The sequence below is a fragment of the Gorilla gorilla genome, chromosome 12 (genome assembly GCF_029281585.2).
Source record: "Gorilla gorilla gorilla isolate KB3781 chromosome 12, NHGRI_mGorGor1-v2.1_pri, whole genome shotgun sequence".
NCBI lineage: Eukaryota > Metazoa > Chordata > Mammalia > Primates > Hominidae > Gorilla > Gorilla gorilla.
In genome coordinates, this window is record NC_073236.2 from 47,273,986 (window position 1) to 47,295,684 (window position 21,699).

At 52.7% G+C, this 21,699-nt stretch overlaps 1 protein-coding gene across 1 annotated transcript in view; it reads left to right on the top strand.

Moving 5' to 3' along the window:
* The window catches only part of SH3RF3 (SH3 domain containing ring finger 3), a 372,286-nt gene that overhangs the window by 251,749 nt on the left and 98,838 nt on the right, over positions 1-21,699 (top strand). The window contains exon 4 of the mRNA XM_031007935.3: positions 16,026-16,379. Within this exon, the coding sequence (XP_030863795.2) occupies positions 16,026-16,379 (354 nt within the window). The remainder of the gene's footprint in view (positions 1-16,025; positions 16,380-21,699) is intronic.

Here is a 21,699-nt window from a genome sequence, read left to right on the forward strand (position 1 = left end):
TTCTATGGATTAATGTGTGGACCACGCTCTTCCAGGCCCATGCTCACTTCTTTCCTGAGTGTTCCAATCACAACACTCAGGACTTGAGAGTGTGTCTGAACCTGGAGATCGGCCTTAGGAAGTACCATCGACATTTAAAGAAGTTGGGAGGAAACCGGTGTCAGATTCCATGCAGCCCTGAGGGCGGGCCCTGGCTCCGAGGCACTTGTCCCCAGGCAGACCTCGTGAGTGCTTGCAGCTTTTCAGGCATGGAAGTGAAAGCATACTTAGCTGTGGAGAGATTTGGCACTGGGTGCCTATAGGAGACAGCAGCACTTCATGGCTGAGGTTCAGGGCTATGTTTGGTACAGAAGAAACCATGTCTGATTTTTCAGCTGGAACCAAGCACACCCATGTGGAGTCACTGGGGGGTCATGGGGGACCCCAAACATCTTTATTCCAGAGCAGCTCATCTTTGCAGGGAGATCTATCCTACAGGTCTCGGTTGCTGTTGCTGCCTCACCCTTAGTTCTAAGACTTGGCAATGGATTATGACCAAGGTTGACACTCTGGGCCGGTTGGAATCATTCTTCTCTTGTCTTCATGCTTCTCCTCCATGGTATCTTTTGTTAATACTTTCTGTTTCCAGTGGATAGGGTGCAGGCTGCTGTGGGCTGAGGCATGTTTAAGATTCGGGTCCGGGAAATGCCCAAACCGTGTGTGTGCCCTGTGGGGCACTTTCTGTAACCACCTGAATTCCACCTGTGATGCAGAATGAGAAATAGCACTGATTCCAGCTTCATTTCGTTGCTGCTCAACCCCCTCAGAGGAGCTCAGAGCTACTCTCTGTTGCTTTTATAAACGCCTCCCAAATCCTTGAAAGTGAGAGCAATTAAGAATCTTAGTTTGAAGCTCCTGGGACATCAGCCGCATTTTCCAGATGTCCTGTTTTCAGTGATCAGTCCGTCCTTATACCCTTTAAGTAATTTCTCATCCCTCAGCCCCTTCCACCCTACCACCCTGCTGAGTCTCCAGTGTCTGTTAGGGAGAAGCTTCTGATGACAGTCTAGAGGCTTCCTGGCTGCCACAAACAGTTCCTTCAGGGCTGGCCCCTCACAAATGAAGGCAGCCCGTCCTTTCCAGCTCTGCTTCCATCAGAGGACCACTTGCTCCTCCCACCCTTAGGTTTCTGTTGGTGGCTTAGCCTTTGGTGGAGAGAGCACATCCCACTGCTGGGCAGTGCCCTCCCCACAGTTCCTTCCAGGCCGCCTGGGGTCCCACGTTCATCCAGTCCTTAAGCGCCGGCTGCGGGCCAGGCCCCGGGGATGCAGCCTGAATGAAGCAGAGGAGAACCCTGGAGACCACATCTGCCAGGGAGGACACAACAGCGAAGAAAAGCAAGTCTGGAGGGGATTCTACTCTCCGTGGAGAAAGTAACACCAGGAGAGGAGGAAGGGCCTGGGAGGAGGGAACTGCAGTTTTCCTGTCAGCGCTCGGGAACGGGAACGTGGCAGGGAAAGCGGCCTTTGGGGAGGGGCAGGGAGGGAGCAGGTCCAGGGGTGGCCTGAGCTGGCCGAGGGACTCTAAGCCAGGGTGACCAAGCAGGCAGGCGGGAGGAGAGGGGTTGGGGCCAGAAGGGCAGTGGGAAACGGGCTTCGGGGGTTCCCGCAGGTCACTCTGAGGACATTGGCATCTGCTCTGCATTTGGGTCTGGGGTCTCTCTTCCAGGCCCCTTCTCTGCCCGGTGCCCGCGACCTTGTGCCTGTGTCCATAGACTCCTCCTGACCACGTCCTTGTCATTCCTAAGCCCACCCCTGCTTTGCTGAGGTGAACTTTGATAGTGTAAAATGCATGTGGAGAGAGCCTTCTAGACTAAAAGTTTTGAGCTCTGGTCATAGGGAACCCACAGGGTCTTGAGCCCCTGGGGATGTGGGCAGAAGGCCTCAGGGCAACTCCAGCCCGATGGTTCCCATGTGGCTTCTGAAGGTCCCACCTCCCCCACAGTTCATTCTCACACAGCCATGGAACCAGGAACCATTTACTTCACTATTGCTTAAAGCCACCAGTGGGGCCCATTGCTCTTAGAATAAATCCAGACTCCTCACTGCAGTCCACCCTGTGGGTCCACCCAGCCTCACACCCTGCCTGCATTCCTGGCCCTGATCGTTGTCCCGGCATGCTGGCCTTCCTCTGTCCCTTCATCTGTCCCTTCCTCTGTCCCTCTGACAGGCCAGACCCCTGCCCACGTTGGCATCAGACAGTCGAGCAGAAGCTCTGGCTCTCTCTGTCACTCCCTGTGCCTCAGTTTCCTCATCTGTGTAATGGGAGTAATAACCTTACCCACCTCCAAGGGTTCTTAGGAGGATTAAATTGGAGACATAGTGAAGTGCACAAAACAGTGCACAAAGGGAGAACTATGTGTTAGAAATGATTGTTACCTTAATTGTAGTTTGGGGGCCCTGCACAACCCCAGTGTCCCCTGAGTCACCTCCCATGTCACTCTGCAGAGAGCAGGAAGAAGCCCCCATGTCCTGTTGCAAAAATGCATTTTAGTAGCAGCGTGTTGTTTTTGATGCTGCAATATGAATATCCAGTCCTCCTGAAAATACAATTTGGAATAGTCTTAGGTTTCATTCGATGTGAAGGAAACAATCACTTAGAGAATGAGTTATCTTGAACTGTCCAGGGCAAAGGAGCCTGTCTGAAATAATCAGCGCTTTTGGGAAAGGGACAACCAGTGTATTGCAGGCAGAGCCTGAGGTCAGCTGCTTGAGCATCAGAGGCAGGGAGCAGCCCACCCAAGCTCTCAGACCTCAAGGGGTTGGCCAAGCCTAAGCCTTTGTGTCCCAGCCAGCCCTGCCAGGGTGGACTGTGTTATGGCTGCAGACTTATCCTGCAGCCACTGGACTGAGGTAGGACCTGGCACCAGAAACAAAAAAAATAAACCCAGGAGGTCAAATTTACACGTCCATAAAGCCTTTTGTATTTAAAAAGAGATGGACATTTGGTTGAAACTCTGCTCTTCCTCATATTTCTTATTGGTAAATTTGCAACACAGTGCATCTGTTCACCTGTTTTTAAATATGTCCCTTTGGGTTAAGTTGGGGTTTTAGTTGTAGCAATTCTTCATACCCTGTTCTTGGATCCAGCTGAGGGATGAGCTGGAATGGAAGTGCTAGCTTTAGGATTGAAAAATCTCAGAAGAATGTAGATTGGATCTGGAAGCTAAGGAACGTGCATAGACCTTGAAAGAGAGGGTCAAGGCTGCAAAGCTGACCGCCTTGCCTGGAATTGCTCCTTTCAACAGAGCTGGGGAGGGAAGGAGGAAGTGACCCAGGCTTCTGGCCTTCTCCCCAGTCCCTGAGGATGGCCTAGCCCCTGTGGATCTCCCTATCCATTAGAGACGCATATGGAGCATGTACAGGTGACATTGTGTGGCTTCTGCAATTTGCTGGAAGCAGCAGGGAAGGGCAGGCCATACATGAAGCCAAAAGGACCAAACACCAGGGGGCCGCTGTGACTATTACAAGAAGTTTAAAAAAAAAACAAAACACTTTGGCTGCTTGTGTGGCAAGTGCAGTTATAAACAATAGCTCAGCAGGTGGGCTGTCCCTCAAACAACTTTATTTTCAAAAACCAGCATTAGCTGGATCTTGGGCCTTGGTTTGCGGCCCTTGAGTGTGAGTCCTCTGCCCACCTCTCTGGGTTTCTGCTTCCCTTCCGTTTGGGCCCGGCTAATCCCTACCACTTTCTGAGCTCTTAGAGCTTCTCCTAGGGGCAGCCCCAGGATCCTGGCATCTCCCTCAGGTGTCAGTCCAGGTCTGTGTCCCCCTCAGCTGGTGGCTGTCACCTAGGGCTGGAAACAAAACTGCCCAAGGAAGAGGAAACCTTTGCTAGACCTTGCCTGAAACATCATGCTCTTAAAAAATGACTGCATTCTCACAAAACCAAAGACACCAAAGGCTCTTTAGGGCACCTCACGCTTTGTACAAAATCAAAAAAAATCTGTCACTGCTGCAGCTCAGGAGGTCTCCCCATAGGTCGATGGAGACTCCAGCCTAATCTGCTTTTTTGTTTCTAATGACTTTTTCTGATTATAAAAATAATACCTGGCTATTGCTCAAAATAGGAAAATTCAGAAAAGTGTAAAGAAGAAAATTAAAATCACCCATAATCCTACCAGTAAATATGAATATATGTGTAGAGAAAGAACGAGGTGAAACGTTGTTAGCATATTGTTCTGTTTCTTTTATTCTTTTCTATGTATAAATTTACATATATTTTGGACAAATTTGAGATTGTGCTGTATCAGTATTTCTGCCTGGCTTTTCTCATTAAATTGTGAGAATATTCTCATAACATGATTGCAGTAGCTTCCAAGTGCCTCACCTGTGCAACCTTTTCTCAGTGCCATGGCTGGGGGATCCTGTTGTGTCCCTGTGCTGCTGTAGAGCCCTCCGGTTCCCCATCTCGGGGGAGATCCAGGACCTCCCAGGGGCCCAGAAGCTCCAGCAGTAGTTGACCCCATCACCCCCACCTTATTTCTGCCCACGTGTCTGCTCCAGCCACTCTGGCCTTCTTGCTTTTCCTCAGACACTCCAGCCAGCTGCTGCCACAGGGCCTTTGCACATGCTGTTCCCAGCTGCCCATCACCCTTCCCCAGATGTGATGGGGCCAGCTCCCTCCACATCTCCTCAAGGTCCTGGCTCACAGGTCAGTTTCCCTGTGAAGCCCCTCTGGGCCCCCTATTTAACCTGCAGCCCCTCAGCACATCCTCCTCTCGTACTTTTTCCTCCATGTACTTCTCACGATTCAACGTCCTCTATGTAATGAAATATTCACTTATTCCTTGTCTGGGTATCTGGGAGAGCAGGGGTTTTGTCTGTATTTATTTCGCAGTGCCAAGCAGAGCCCCTGGCCTGCAGTAGGTGCCCAATTCCACCTTCTCCTTCCAAAGCAACAGCCCCAGATGGTTGGGGGGGTCTCCTCCCCCTGGCCCATCCACCCGCACATGGCGCTTCCTGACTCATTCTGCTGCTCCCACACTGGCCCAGATTCCCAACCACCCTGGGGCTCCCCACACCACTTCCGGGGACTCCTCGGTCCCTGTTCAGGAGTCGACAGAAGCTTTGTGTCCATCCTGACTCCTGTTCAGCCGTCACAACCTGAGCCCCTTTAGACAACTCTTGACCCCTGTGCACACACATGCACACACATTCACCATCCTACTCCTGCCCAGGCCTCTCCATGACCTTGAAATACTTAGGTCACTTATGTCCTTTTGGTTGAAATACTTTGTCACTTTCTATGGTTACGTCCTGTCTGTAACCATAGAAACTGAGTTGTCTTCCCCTCTCAGCCAAGCCTTTCTCTAGTAGCGCTTTCATTCCATTTTTCACTGTTGAGTTAGTTGCAGCATGCCTGTTCTTAAGCTCCTTTGTGAACATGGAACACATCCTAAAGAAAAGTTCTTGCTGTGAAAAAGCTCCACCTGCCACAGATTACCTGGCAGAGCTCACAACCAGCAGCAGGTACTCAGTGAGTGCTGAGTGAGGCTTGGACTCATGCAAGATCCACCACCCTCCCCAGCCAGGCCCCCCAGGTACTCTCAGCTGCTGACCCTGTGTCTGAAGTGCGATGTGAGTTACAGCTCTGTAGAGGGGTGAGAAGTGCTGAGCAGTGTTTAGAATATACTCAACAAACAGCCACTGCTGCATGCACATGCAAATGCTAGCTGCATTTATTCAAACACCTATGCAAGGAATAGGTGTTTATCGAGCATGTACTTTGCCCCCAGAACTAAACATTTGAAGCATCTGTGAAATGAGACCCCTGCAAGAGGATGAAGTAGGCTCTAATCCTCAGAACTCCAAGGATCAGCTGTGACATCTTGATCTGATCACTTTGGCTTTGTTCTCCTAGGGTTGCTCTGGGATGTCAGAGAGAGACTAGAGGAGAGAAGGGGGTGTAGAGACAGGGGAGGGAAGGAGGAAACGCTTGCCACCTGGAGGCTTTCTAGGTAATAGAGATTAGTGGTGAGGAGGTAGCAGGTGAGAACATGAGGGCTGCAGTGCGCAGCCACCACGATAGTCTGGCTGATGTCCTGTAAACCACAGCCCAATGCACCATCCCTCCAGCTACACCAGGAGCCCATCACATGCAGCATCATAGGCCCAAGGCCACACAAGCCAGGGTAAGTTCAGGTGCCACTCACCAACCTTGGGAGCTGGTTTCCTGTCCCAGAGAAGCTGCACATAGAACACAGGTGAGCGCACCTGCAGACACACAGACATCCAGTCCCAGCCCCAGGTGCCTGTGGGTTTTGAGTCAGCTGTGAGGGCCCCTCCTGGTCCTCAGCAAGAGGGGCAAGCGTGGGCCAGGCCCCCCTCCTTGTGCATCAGGTTCACACCCTGTGCAAACAGGAAGAAGAGGGCCTTTTATTTCTACTGGAGGCAATGTCTGTCATCTCCCCTGGGTGCCGACGGCTTTCTGTCTTTGTGGGTGTGACCCACAGTGACACTGCATTTGACATCTTGACCGAGGGCACACCGCGTGAGTGTGTGAGCCTAGAGAAATGGTCTGTGAAGCTACTTCCATACCACATGGACGCATGCCAATATTTATTCTATTCCGTTTCTTAAAAAGGCCGGTCAGGACCCAATCAATGGATCATTTGAAAACCACTGCTCTAAGCCAGAGATCTCCAAGGTAGGGTGCATGCCACTCTGTGCAAAGAAGACATGAGAAATTCTATTCAAACTTACTGAAATTTTAACTTGTTAGTTTAATTTCTATTTTGTATATGCCTATTTTATATATTTTTGGTAATCAAATATATTATTTGGTCCACTAGATAAATACACCAAAAGATACACATTACATATGTATAATGCGAGTGATCATTGATTGGTACATTAGAATATAAATGCAGAAATGCTTCCCTGATGGGGGTGCACTGTCAGAGAACAGGTCAGAGCCCACCTGCCTGGGCTGTGGCTGGGCCGGCCCTGGGAGCTCTTTGGGTGGAGCGGCCATCTGCCTTCTCCTGAATCTGTGCCAGCCACTCCTCTTGCTCCCCTTGTTCCTCCTCACCTACCTAAGATCTGCGATTTCTAAGACAGAAGCGCCCTGGGAAATTAATCACTTTGGTCCTCAGGTTAAAAATGGCCAGAAATCCACGTGCAGTACACACCCCACCGGAAGGACTCGCCCAGGATTTAAGTGTCTACCGGAGGCCATGCGGGTCCCCACCTGCTGCCAAGGGTCTGAGGTCTCTTCACTGTCCCAACAGAGAGACTTTCCTTGTGGCAGTTCTTGGAGACAGTGGAGAATAAGTGATGCCCTTCACACACTTCTTTGCCCATAAACTACCAGTTTATCTCCTTTTAGGTTCATCTTCAGGTAAAATTATCACAGGGTCCTTATCCCAGTCTGAAAACTTCTAATCAGCAGTCCTTCTGCTCACAGGACACCCCTGCTGAGGGGCTAATCAGGCTGTTCTGCTGCTCCTGGTACTTTTATGGACTTGGACACATTCCTAGCAAATGAGTGAAATTTTCTGTTTTCTTATTTAGTCCTGGAATCTTCCTTCTGGCAGGTCTTAATACTGAAATGACAGTGTGATTACCAGTCCAGGAGGGACACATCACCCAATATCAAGAGGTTAAACTCAAAGCAGGTGGAGCCTCATTTCCCCATGAGGACTAGGGTGGGATCCAGGGAGGAAGAAGGGTGACATAACTATGACAAAGGTGCAAGTGGGGGTGCTGTCGGCATTTCTGGTTCTGCTGGAGAGACCCATGGACTCTTGGATGAGGGAGGAGGCATTGACAGCCGCAGGGCAGCTGAAGATTCTTTGGCAGACCTTGGTTTTGAGGGCTGGCTTGTGGGGCCTCACAGGGGTGGTCGCTTCCCGGGCTCCCCACTATGAGATGAGCCTGGCCCAGGGTGTGCAGATTCATGTGCCACATCATAGGGCACTGGCAGAGGGCGGCCCCTGAATTCTCTAGAGGGTCCCGGCATGAATGCCGCTGTGGGCTGTGTGACAGCTGGGGTAGGCGGGCAGGTTCCACAAACTGATCTGCAGCTTGGCCAACTGCCCCCAAGCAGCTAGCACCCAGAGGCGGGCAAGGTGGATGGGTGCCACCTGCCTCTCATGGGACCAGCCTGCACCTGACAGGGAAGGGTTTTGTCCAGTCCATAAGAGGGGGCTGAAATGAAAACCATTTGCTCCGACTCCCTCCTCAGATTTTTAAATGTCAACTCTTCCAAAAGCCTTGCCTGTACTCAGGCTTTACGTGCAAAATTAGGCAGCCATTTGTGCAGTGCAGGTCTGCACCTGCGTTTTAAACTTCAGTTATCCGAATAGTCAACTCAGCTTGCCAGCCCATTGGGCAGCCTGACAGCAGCCTGGCCTGTATGCTTCAGCCATTACAGGACGGGGACCAGGGCTAGAATGCAAACACCAGGAGGACAGGATGGGAAAGGCACATCTGCCATGTGCTGGAGGGATGCAGGTCACCCACAGGCTTGGGGAGGGGTGCGGGTCACCCACGGGCTCGGGCCCTCACTCTGGCAGGGCCGGCGGCCTCACACAGGTCTCCAGCACACTCCTGCAGTGCTCTAGTGTTGCTCAGCCTCTGTCAAACTGTAACTTCAAGGAGGGAATCTCCTCCAGGGTAGAAGCCTCTCCCATAGCAGGTGCGTGGCCACAGCTTGTGGCCGGGCAGGGAGCATCAGTCCAGAGTGCTGGCACCAGTGTTTTACAGATGCCTAGGGTTCTATGTCCCCAGGAAATAAGAGTTTGGCATTGTCCACAGGCCTCTGAGGCCACTACTTCTGTGAATAAAGGGAAGGGAACAGAATGGCCACCAACCCTTGGTAACTATAGCTGGCATCTGTCCCGTATGAGAATTTGCCTGACCCACTTTTCATGTCATTTTTAACCTCCTAAAAAAATGGTCTTCTTTTTTTTTTTAAATTAAGACAGGGTCTTACTCTGTCACCCAGGCTGAAGTGCAGTGGCGTGACCTCTCAGGCTCAAGCGATTCTCCCACCTCAGCCTCCTGAGTAGCCAGGACCACAGGTGCATGCCACCACACCCAGCTAATTTTTATTTTTTACAGAGACTGGGTCTCACTATGTTAACCCAGGCTGGTCTCGAACTCCTGGACTCAAGCAGTCAGCCTGCCTCGGCCTCCCAAATTGTCGAGTTTACAAACATGAGCCACTGTGCCTAGCCCAAAAAGGCCTGATTTTTAAATACCCACATTTGAATCTCTAAAATGTACCCAACCCATTCCAATAGTCAAGGGCATAGGTATACCTCAGTGAATATATTCTTTTTTTTTTTTTTTTGAGACGGAGTCTGGCTCTGTCGCCCACGCTGGAGTGCAGTGGCGCAATCTCAGCTCACTGCAAGCTCCGCCTCCCGGGTTCACGCCATTCTCCTGCCTCAGCCTCCCGAGTAGCTGGAACTACAGGCGCCCGCCACTACGCCCGGTTAATTTTTTGCATTTTTAGTAGAGACGGGGTTTCACCATGTTAGCCAGGATGGTCTCGATCTCCTGACCTCGTGATCCGCCCGCCTCGGCCTCCCAAAGTGCTGGGATTACAGGCGTGAGCCACCGCGCCCGGCCTATTCTTTTTTTTACATCAAGATGTAGCAAGAGGGGAAGGGCCTCCTCGTACTCTGCAGTGACGAGGGGATGGCAGCAGATTCAATGAGACATCTCAGAAAAGGGGTGAGCAGTGGCAGTGGTGCTGCTTGTTCACTGTGTAACTTGGAACAGGTCACTTAACTTCTCTGAGCCTCAGTTTCCTCATCTGTAAAATGGCCACATTGCTGTCACCTCGTGGTGGATATAAGGGTCTGATGGGCACATGTGGGGATGAAGGTAAAGTCGGCTTGGCCAGGGGTGGTCATCAGGCCCCTTGCTTCTTCTTCTTTTTTTTTTTTTTTTTTTTTTTTGGAGACGGAGTCTCGCACTGTTGCCCAGGCTGAATGCAGTGGCATGATCTTGGCTCACTGCAAGCTCAAGCTCCGCCTCCTGGGTTCACGCCAGCCGTTCTCCTGCCTCAGCCTCCGGAGTAGCTGGGACTACAGGCACCTGCCACCACGCCCGGCTAATTTGTTTTTCAGTAGAGATGGGGTTTCACCGTGTTAGCCAGGATGGTCTCGATCTCCTGACCTTGTGATCCGCCCACCTCAGCCTCCCAAAGTGCTGAGATTACAGGCGTCAGCCACCATGCATGGCCCCCTAGCTTCTTACTAGCTTAGTCACTGGCAAAGAGTCCCCGGCTTTGGAAGCCTTTCTCCTTAAAGGCTCTGGGAATGTTCCCCACACAACTCTTCAGGATGAGGGGTGCCTATGAGGAGGGCGAAGGAACCAGTGTCAAAGGGAATCCTTCCCTCTCCACCGCCCCTGCTTAGTCTCCTGAAGAATGACGTGTTTTACAACCGGCAAGTGTTGATCGAAGCCCAGCCGAGCCCAGCCATCTTGCCTGCCCATCTCAGTGAGGGGAAGCTCCTGAGATGTCTCCCAACAAAAGCTTCAGGCAGGCAAAGGCCATTCTTCATCTGCTCCTGAGTTTTTGAAGCTTTAAGGCCAGCAACCAGCCTTGGTGGCCTCTGCCGCACTCAGCCATGAGAGTGGGAGCTTCAGGGGAAGGCGAACGCCCCACAGGAGTCTCTGGAACATGTGAGTCTGGTCCATGGAGGGTTCTCAGGGAGGGTGCTGCCATTGAGAAGCCGAGCTTGCAAACAGTGTTCTAGAAGCTTGCTACAACAATGGCATCTGCAAAGAACAGCAGCGTCGTCTCTTGGGAGCTGGCAGAAATGCAGAAACTTGGCAATAGCCCACACCTATTGAGCCGGCGTTGGCCTCTGTGAAGGATCCCCAGGTCGTTCAGTGCACACTGAAATAGAAACGCTTTTAGAGCAGGTCTTTGAGCAGAGCCCAGGACATGGTAGGTGCTCAGTCCGTTTTGTTTTCTGAATGATGCATCCATGAAAAGAGTCATGTGTTGCCTTCTTGTTAAACTGTGAGCACTTGCCCTCCTGCTTGCACCCTTGGCTTCCTGGATTTCCACCAAGATGTGGGTTTCAGGACACGTTCCCTCCCTTGTATCGCGCTCCCAAGCCCTGTCGCTCAGTGCTGAGGTTGCTCTTCCTCCACTCTGGGTCAGTGCAGGGGCCCAGGGGAACACAACTTCTTTGCGCTGTTTTTCTTTTGAAGCTGGGCACCTCCCACACCACTGCTCTTCTTTTCATGTTACAGCTGCTGTCCTCCCTCATGACTGGCTTGCCAATCTTACTCCTTTTTTAAGAAAAAAAAAAAAAAACCTGCATACATTCAGTTTAAAGTCTCCTCAATCAGACCCAGGGATTTGGGGTGACTATACTCTGGTGCTGTCGTGGACCCAGCGCTGAAATTCCCGGGCTGGCCGTACCTCCCCACCGGAGTCAGGAGACCCATGGCTCCAGGAGCTGCGGGGAGAGAGTCTTCTCTGTTCAACCCAGCCCCACCCTCGGACGCAGCCACAAGGCTAAAGAGCACTCTAAACCAAAAGTCCATTCTGTAGAACTGTTTAAAGGATGGATGGAAGAAACTCTTCAGTTTTTCTTACCTTTCTAGACAGTTCTGTGGTTGGAAAGTGGTTGTGGAAGAAAATCACATCTAACCTAAGAAAGCTGGGGAGACAAAGTGTTGGGAGGGGCTTTGCTGAGCCAGCAGGCAGCCACTCGAGGTCACAGAGACCATAGGGTGGTAAGCGGGGTCCCCTGTGGGATGGTGAGCCCTGGCCCAACCTTTACTGTCCCATGGACAAGACTGCACCATCCCCTTGAGCTAATCTCCCACCCCATCCAGTTTCATGTTCCCAAGAGCATCGGACTAGGGGGTGGCCCCTGCAGAGGGGCCCCAGAACAGGGGCAGGCTCTGGGAAGGGCACACACCTGCCCAGGTACCAGGAGCAGTCCTCATGATGAATGGATAAAGTTACCAAGATGTTTAAAATATTGATGTTATCATTTTGTTTCCATTTTGTATGGAAGTTGAAAATGTGTTCTCTTTCCATTAAAAAACATGAAAAGTTTAGTTATTGGGTGCATTGGTTATGTGTGTGCACATCTATGTAGGAGGGGGGCATCCACCTGATGAACAAACAAGGTGACCCCACATGCAGATAGAGCCACTGGAGTCCTTTCCTTTCCAGATGGCACCTTGGTGGGAAGGGCTGCACCCTCAGGCTGAATCCACACCACACGGGAGGGCAGAGCCACCTGGCTTCCCTGCAGCATGGAGGCCTGTGCGCGAGACAAGTCTGCACCAACTTGCAGAGTGAGGAGCTGGGAAAGTGCGGCTGCTCCTAATGGGTGCACGGGAGCCGCCGTCCCGCACAGGCACTGGCAGGCGAGGGCATCGTGTGACCGTGGGCCCACAAGGATGTGTGTGGCCGGTGAGGGGCCTTCTGATTGGGATGGCACCGGTGCCAAATCCAGGCCCAGCTTTATGACATGACTAATTGGAGCTTGTTGTGAAGACAATGAAAACTTCCCCAGATGGAGAGTTTTGCCCCAGGATCAAGTCACAGATCTGTAGCAGTGCCTGGGACTCTGCAGGCCGGTGCGTGCGCTACTCGCATGCCTGTGTGAGTATGGCAAGCCTGGTCCCCAGTGGTGGGTGGAAAATGACTCCTCAGTCCCATGTGTGTAGAGATGCATCTGTCTGTTGAGGCCCTTCGGGTTAGTCCACTCTGGACTTTCAGAACGAAGACTGACAGGGCAGGAGGAAAGGGGTCCATGGAGAAGCCCCTTGGCTCAGAAGCAGAGATGAGTCAACAGGATACAGCCTAACCCCTCCTCTTCCTGGGAGACCCCTCTGCAGCGGTTCGCCTGCCTGGCTGCTGCAGGGATGCTGGGGATGCTGAAGCTTTGGATGAGGCATTGAGGACTTTCTTCTTTGAGGCAGGAGCTCTTACTTCTCCTGCCGTCTGTTGGAGTTGCCTATCTTGGTGGAAGCTTTTTGCCTTCACTTTCAGCACTGGCCTTCGGCTGGGGTTGCTAAGACATGAGGGATGCATGCTGTCTCCCCACCCTCACTCTCTGTCTCCGCCGTGAACGGGGCACAGTGCGGTCGCTTGTGAGCAGCCTCTCGGGGACACGTGCTGGTGGCCGCCCAGTGCTCAGTGACCTGTGGCACTGCTGAGGGGCCAGGCACTGTGCTCCTGGCTGCTGTGTCTCCTGATGAGAATAGGGAGCCTGGAAATCCATGCTGACATTCAGATCAGGGCCCCACCTCTTCTGGACGTGCATACAACAACCTGTTGGTGCCTGGATTTCCTGATTTTGAAAACAGTTTTCAGTACCAACTCAAAAGGGTCACAGGAGGACTAAGTGAAACACTCCAGGCCTGTTCCTCTGGGGAGAAGGGAATCATTTGAGCCCAGCCTCAGCATTATTGCTGCCATGATTGCTGTGTAATGATGTCCCAAGTGCAGGCGTGTGGCAGGTGTGTTTAGAACGTGCTCCGATGCCAGTGAGTGAGATGAATGGAGGACTGTGCTGACTGTGCCCTGCTGCTGTGTCTTCCTCTATACCCTGTCCAGTGGGCAGAGAACACTGGGGTCCAGAAACCTGGCTCCCAGGTATTTGGAGAGCCCCACGGAGGGCTGTGGGAGGGAACAGGCACTGGTTTGTTCTCTGAGTAGCACTTACGAGGAAGCAAATGAATACAGCCATAAAATAGAGCAAAACAGCTGAGCCTGGTTGGAGGAAACATTTCAAAGGAAATAATCCTAGATTTAGATCACACATGTTGGAGCCCGGAGTGAGGTTTTTCATAACCTCCCTCTGAAAGGCAGATATTCGTAGTGGAAATGCTGACAGCCAAGTGCCTGGGCCGGGTCTGAAGGCAGCTGGAACCTGCCACCACCCTGCTCCTGTGATCTGCTCGGCCTGCACGGAGCAGCCCTGTGATGGGGCCACCCTTTATCATGCCACTTAAACTCAGCAGGGCTTCTGGGTTTTTTGTTTTTGTTTTTTTAACTCATCAAGGTGCTACCAGCTGCAAATGCTAGTTCTGTTTCTGGGTGAGACCCGGTGTTTCCCTTCACTGATTGACAGCATTGAGGGGAATCTCCTAGACCAGGCTGACGTCAGACTCGACTCCTGGTAGGTGTGGGGGACAGGCACCTGCGGGCCTCACATGCAAGGGTTTAGCCTATATCCTTAGCCTATGCCAAGTTTACACCCATGGCTGGCCACAGAACGGGCGTGACTCTGCCCCAGGTAGCCTGCACTTCCATAGCGGCTCACATGGTCCTTCACTTGCCTGCTGTGGTTCCCACCTTCATGGATTTCACTGACTCACTGCCTCTCTCCTCTTCCTTTCTGAATCCTGTAAGTCCTTCCTGACCACTGCTGAGTCCCGTTTTTCCCATGAAGGCTTCAAAATGCCCCCCGGTGGCCTACCTGCAGTTTTTGGAAAGCCCTTTGGCCACTGGTCTAGGTGCCTCTGTGATGCCCTACAGCACAGAGCCCAGTCGTGCTGCTGCAGAGACCCTGTAGGCCCCAAACCCAAAACAGTACCCTGGCAGACAGAATGTGCCAGCCCTGCACACAACCACCCCACCCTGCTCAGTTTCCGCTTGGTGAGGAGAAAACTCAGAGACAGCTCCCGCTTCCTCCTGCCCTGAGCTCTGTGCTCCTCCAGGGAGGTCTTCCCAGAGGGCAGCTGGCATTTACTCAGTTTTTTCTGCTACTTCTGGAAAGGTGAGGGAGAAAGAGTGGAAACTCACAGGCATTTACCCAGCCTGATGGCATTTGCTTAACCCAGCTTGTAGCAATCATCCCATGATGATTCTAGCATCGTATTTTCTTCCCAGCCACCTCTGCGTACACAGTAAAGAGTTGCCTCTGCTTTATTCTTTCAAATCACTGTGAGCTCCCCATATAGGTATGCACTTAGGCTGAGCCAAGTACAGTCTAAGAAGGAAGGGGCTCCATTGGGCACCCAAGTGGGAAACTTCCTCCAGGTATAGGATCAGGGGACACTGTCACTCACAGATGGTGAATTGACCTAACTGAGGCCCTGAGCAGCAGCCCAGGGAGCCTTTTCTCAGAGCTGGTACCTCCCCAGGCTGTGTAATTCACAGACCTTCCCCCAGTGGGTGTGCCTGGGCTGCCTCTCCCAGCCCCTCCAGGTGATGCTGCAGCCCTGAGAGGAAGGATGTGGCTTAGCCGGCCAGGAGGGTTTATTCCCCGGTTGCTCATGGACTTGAACCTTCATGCCACCTTTCCTGATAACCACCACCCAGGATCAGACTTTCGTCAAACTCTTCACTGCACACAATGCCTGCTATCTTGTAGAACAGTGGGAGATGTGAGAAGGAGTCGTGTCCTGAGACCTCGCCAAATCACTCAAGATGACAGATTATTGACACCTCCTGGGGTATGCTCAGGCCAGCTTCTGGGGCTTGACAGCCTGAGTGGAGGCGGTTACAGAAAAGAGCTTCCATGGTTTATGCTGACCAGAGCAGACTCCCCTGCCACAGCCGGTCACCAGCCATTAGAAAGTGCATTCCAGTCACATGCTTTGAAATCTCCTCCGGGGACCTGCAGTGCTCAGGGCAGGCTGGGAACCTGCTGTCATGGAGCATGCAGGGCCAGCCCACGTCTTCTGATGTGGGGCTTCCTTCCCATCTTGTCCCTAGTCCCTCACTGTCTGCAAGGCTACACCGTGCATCCCAGAAATGGCCAGCAGTTGAAAAGATTGGGGCGACAAGGTAGTGGCCCTTGGAAAACTCTTCTCTCTCTCTGAGTCCCGTCTCTCCGTCATGGCTCCTGGGGTTTTTGAGCTGCTCCAAAAACCTTTTCAATAAAACCTATGCCACCCCACCAGCCTCTTCTGTGTTTTCCCTGCAGTCTGACGGATTTGAACGTATTGCCAGTTTGTGAATAGAAATGTGGCCTGGAGAGTGCAGAGGGCTGGTGTGGCATGTGACCATGATTTAATGAAGCCTCCCCTCTCCCCTTTCTCACTCAGCTCAATGACTCCGCCAAGCAGCTCATTGAGATGGACAAGCCGTGCCCAGCCGCTGCATCCAGCTGCAATGCCTCCCTGCCCTCTGACTCCGGCGCTGTGGCCAGCATGGCCCCAAGTCCCACTTTAAGCAGCTCAGGGGCGGTCAGTGCCTTTCAGCGGCGTGTGGATGGCAAGAAGAATACCAAGAAACGCCACTCCTTCACCGCGCTCAGTGTGACACACAGATCCTCCCAGGCTGCCAGCCACAGGCATTCCATGGAAATCAGTGCTCCAGTGTTGATCAGCTCCAGCGATCCCCGAGCCGCGGCCAGGATTGGAGACCTTGCTCATCTGTCGTGCACTGCTCCCACCCAGGTAACATCCCGCGGGCCAGGGCAGGCATCCCTGGGTTCTCTGGGGTTCTATCCTCAGCTCCGTGTTCAGTGTCCCCCGTTCCTCAACTAGCATGGAGGCCGCCCCAGAACTGCCTTTTGGGGTTGAGTGGGGTTTGCCCCTTGCTACCTGGCACTGGGGCCCCCCTAGAAGCGTGGAGAATGGTGAATGTGCCCTCCCTGGTTCAGAAGATGGCCTCGTGGTGTGTGAGCTGATTCTCAGTGGTCCAGGGAATGTCTGAGTAACACCCACCCGCCTCATGACAAGGTTTTTCCCATGTCAGTTGGCTTCCGGATGTCTGATTATGTCCTGGAAGTCTTGGCTTAGTGCTAGCATATTTTTACCATCTCTGCAATGTTTGCTAATTTCCCTTTCAAGAGAAAGAAGGAGCCAGAGCTCAGAATCAGAATCAACTACATTCGTTACTGTTGTTTCTACAGATACCTTCTATTTCTAGACTCCATTTCCACTAGTTTTTTTTGTAAATTGAAGTAACCAAAGCAAAGTATTTAAAGGCTGGGGCACAGTGGCTCATGCCTGTAATCCTGGTGCTTTGGGAGGCCGAGGCGGGAGGATTGCTTGAGGCCAAGAGTTCAAGATCAGCTTGGGCAAGACCCTGTCTCTACAAGCAACCAATCAGTCAATCAATAAAATAAAATAATGATTTAAAAAAATTTTAAATAATGAACAATATTTAGTAAGTACTTGCCTGTAGCTCTGACAAGATCCCTCACAGTGGCATGCACAGGGCAGGAGTTGGGCAAGTTTCCCCTTTATGAATGCAGAGACTGCAGCGGGAGATGGAAGGGGCTTTCCCAGTGCCCGGCAGGGTGACCCTGCAGCCACACTCCTGTGCCATTGTTGTCTGACCTTCTGCAGGACTGTGGCAGATGTGCATGGGTGAGCCCAAGGTGCCCACACAATGGTGCCCACTCCATTTCTCCCTGCGCTGCAGCCTTCCACCCAGCGGCCCACCTGCCACCACGCTCCACATTCCCTCCAGAGTCCCTCTGGCTGCCCTGGACAGGCCTCAGAGCAAGGGCGCTGATTTGTGGGGAATCCTGGGGCAGACACCAATAAGCAACTGGCTGGGAAGAACTGTCTTATTCAAAATCACAATGAACTCAGACAACTTTACACACAGAATTGAATTGTCTTAAAAATTGCTGAGCTTCTGGAGAAGGGCCGTGTAATCTAGATGTGCCACATCAGCCTAGAAATGCCCCCTACACACACTTGCACACATGCACGCACACACACACATATTACATGGACACTTGAGCACATGCACGCCCTCACATATGCACTCCCACGCACATGTGCACTCACACATACACATGGCACACACATATACCTGCACACCCACACGTGCACTTACATACACCGCCATCCACATGCACATCTACACATATACACATGCACACACATATACACCTGTGCACACATGTGCACTTATATGCACCCCTTCCACATGCACACACATATGCATGTGCACACGCATGCATACAGGTGCATTTACACACACACCCCTCCAGGTGCACACCTGCACATACACACATGCACACACACGTACGTATACACATACACACCTGTGCACACATGCACACACTTGTGAACTTATATGCGTGCCTTCCACATATACACCCACACATACACCCGTGCACACATGTAAACATTTATACATGCACGCACACACATTGGTGGATACACACTCACCTGCACGCATATGTGTGCACACACACACAAACACTGGCTCTCATCGGCGGCTGAGGCTGAGGTCTGGAATGGGTGCTGTAGTGTCTGGAGCTGTAACCGTGCAGTCATCTGCCCCCATGGTTACCCCACTGCCTGGAAGCTCCCACAGCCTGTGCCTGGGAGCCATATTCCCCAAAGAACAGCCATTGGGGCTGCTAGTGCATTTTCTGTAAGGGGAAAAGCATAACCTTGGTCCCAACCCTAACTCCACTCCTGACCTGGGCTAAATTCTTCTTGAGCACCTCCTATTTGGAAATTCCTGGGAGGGGCATGGTGACTCAGTGGCGGACCAGCGTGGCTGTGCTCCGTGTGTGTGTGCACATCTGGGGGGTAAAACCACAAGCAGTGGCTCTTGGAATAGTCTTGCTTATTCCTGCTCAAACATCCTTGACACCGGGCAGGTTGTCATGGTGGTGCTAAGACTTGGGGGAGCTCACCCTGTTTGTCACCAATGACAAAGTGTGATAACTTTGGCCCAGAGCTGGGGTCCCTCCTTGGCAACCTGAGCAGCTGTTGGCGATGTGAACAGTCGAAAGTTGTGTTGTGAAACAAATTTGGCTCAAAGGGAAGTTGCAGCAGGTTTGAGGGGTACCCCTAAGAAGAGGACTGAGGAGCAGCGGCCTGGCCCTTGTGGACCACTTGGGTAGGTCATTTGTCTCCTTCCTCCTAGAAGAGCAAAGGCCACTCTCACTGTAGTCAGGGACCCCCGTCAACCAGAGGGAGGGCCCTTCTTCCTGATCACCAGCCAGAGATGGCCCTGGAACTGCCAGGCCAGTGCCTATCCTGACAAGTATCTGGCCTGTGTCCTGTAATTTGTGAGTAATATGTCCAAAGCTGCCCTCGGTGTTCCTTGGAGTTCTAAAAAAGGAGCCCACAGGGCCCATGACTTTGCAGAGCTGCTGTTGTGTCCCAAGAGGGCCAGGGACATCTTCTCTGCCACTTTCCCGCAGGCCCCTGAGACGTGGGCTCAGCACACACAGGTACAGGATCCGGTTTCCTCTCCTTCCTGCATCCTCACCTGCACCAGCCTCTCATGTAGCCATGGCCTCCATGTTAAAACAAGCAGAGGGAACCTTTCTAAGCTCTCTGCAGTCTGATGTCTATTGGGGCAGGAAGGGAACAGATGTTTCTATTACTTTGCATACTACCTGGCTCCACAGGGATTAGAATTAGGGATTGATGGGACTGGGATCCTGGAATCCATTTTCCAGCAGTTCGACTTGAAGCGAAAGTCATGGCCAGGCTACTGACTTTAGTTTGGGTCACCTCAAAGGGCAAGAGGTCAAATGAAGCAGTTGCTGCCTGTCTCCCTGTCCTGATTTAATCGAGCTGCTGGGAGACAGAAGGGGCACCTGGTGCAGGTGTGAGCTGTGTGTGCTGCCCCTGCGGGCTCCAGTGTGCTGCTATGGTCTGGATGTGCCCAGAGACCAAGCCCTCCCGGTCTGCCCCTGCTCTGCACTGCCTTCCTGGTTCCTACCACCTTGCTGGCCATGTGCGTCTGACCAGGAAGTGCCTGGCCTGAGGACTGGCCCATGGCAGCCAAGGCGAGCCAGACTCAGGTCCTGCTGTGACCACAGTGCTGCAGGGATTCTCTTCCCCACCATGCTGGCCACAGCCCAGGAGAGGGAGCCTAGGCCCAGGATTCTGTGGTCAGTGGGTGGCACTTCGGCTTTGATCATCGGCCTGGAGAAATTCAGCATTGCTGTGTCATGGGCTCATCCACAAACAGAGGCCCCTCACATGCCAGCACTGTCATCGTGGGAAACATGACAGAGCAGGAAGGCCCGCAGCCCCAGGCTCCTCGGTGCCTACACCATGGGGCAGTGCTGGCCCCAGCAAGGGCCACTGCAGCAGCCAGTCCCCTGCCTCTCACAGTCCCCTCGGGACCCAGTGTGTCCATTCAGGCTGTGATAAAGAACATCTTGACTGACAGGATGAATTCTCGGCACCTGGAGACTGGGGCTGTAGGGGAAGACAGGATGGTGAAGTGTACAAGGCTGGTCATCTGGACCAGGACTTCTGGGCCATGGGGGGCAGAGGATTACAGATCGTGGGTTGTGTGTCCCAGTGCATTTACTTTTGGGGTGAGCATGGTATCGTCCCCGACAGTTATTGAATCCTCATTGAACATTGCACTGGGTTCTGTAGAAAGGTCCAAACAGCAGGCATCTGCCCTGGAAAAGCAGCTGGCTGGAGTGGAGATGGGCTGCTTGCTGGGCACTGTGCTGTCCAACGCATCGACTGCAGTTGATCCACAGTCAGGGTGGGTGGGGGGATGTGGATGAGGAAGCCCCTTAGCTGGCCGAATTAAGGGGCTCTCGCTGTAATGGACTGGTTTTGCTCTTTCTTTGTTGTTGTCTTAAAATAGAAAGGAAGCGTGCGTCTATGGTTTCTATAGAAATGAGTCTGAGGCATAGGGGACACTTCCCTGCTTCTCAGAGTGCCCGAGCACCATGAAGCCTGGGAGCACAGCCTGAGAGCCGCGCGCTGTCCGAGGCTGGCCTCCTCCCCGCAGCTGTCAGGTGTGCGTCTGTAGTTTGCCTGTCCCCATCTCTCCTTCGGCTTCTTCTGCTGATCTCACCTCCTGTGTCCTGGCTTGCATCACTTCTCAGCTTCCCCGACTGCGTGGCCCACCTCACCCCACAGTGAGCCAATTGTTCATTGTTTCCACTTCAGAGAGGAGGAAGCCGAGGCCCCGGGGGTAGTGGTGACACCTCAGGGCTGTACTTCCATGCCAGCCCTCCCTGGCCTTCCAGGGCCCCACTCTTGTCAGGACATGGTTATCACTTAACTTTCCAGTTTACTCCATAAAATGCACAGGGCTGACCTCAGGCCAAAGGAGACACGCAGGAGAATGCCTGCAGGTCCCTGCGGTGCTCCATAAAGTGCCCCTGCTTTGCTTTTCTTTTAGGCTGAGGCCGGGCTCAATGCAGGGTGCTGGGGTGGAGGTGCAGGCTCCCTCTCTCTAGCTGTGTCACCCCAGGAGAGTTGCTGAACCTCTTGGAGCCCTGCAGTTAAGAGCTAGCCTCCAGAGCCAGACGGCCAGGTTGAGCACTTATCCTTGCACCTGCAACCTTGGGTAAGCTGCCTGACCTCTTCCCAAAAACTCCACTAACTGTCTGTGAAATGGAGCCAAACTGTGCGCCCCCACCATGGCCACTGTGAGGGTGGAGTGAGGGCGTGCGTGCGGGCTGCCCTCCTTGGTAGGTGTACCTTGAGTGTTGGCTGTGGTGGCTCTTTCTGCTGCTCAGGGAATCAGGGAATGAATCACCAGTCCAAGACACCAGGCACCAGACACATCATCTCTAGTCACTGCTTTCTGCTCCAGGAGCCCATCTCTGGCTTGGTGCTGTGCTGGGTCCTGGAGGTTTTGGAAAGCTGGTGGTGGGTAAGAAGTGGGTGTGGCCAAGACCACTGCAGGATGGGAAGGAGGGGAAGTAAAGGAAGGAGAAGAAAAAGTGTCAGAGACTGACACCCACACAGCCTGAAATATCCACTGTCAAGCTCTTTGCAGGAAAGGGCTTTAGGCTGAGGCTTTGTTGATGAA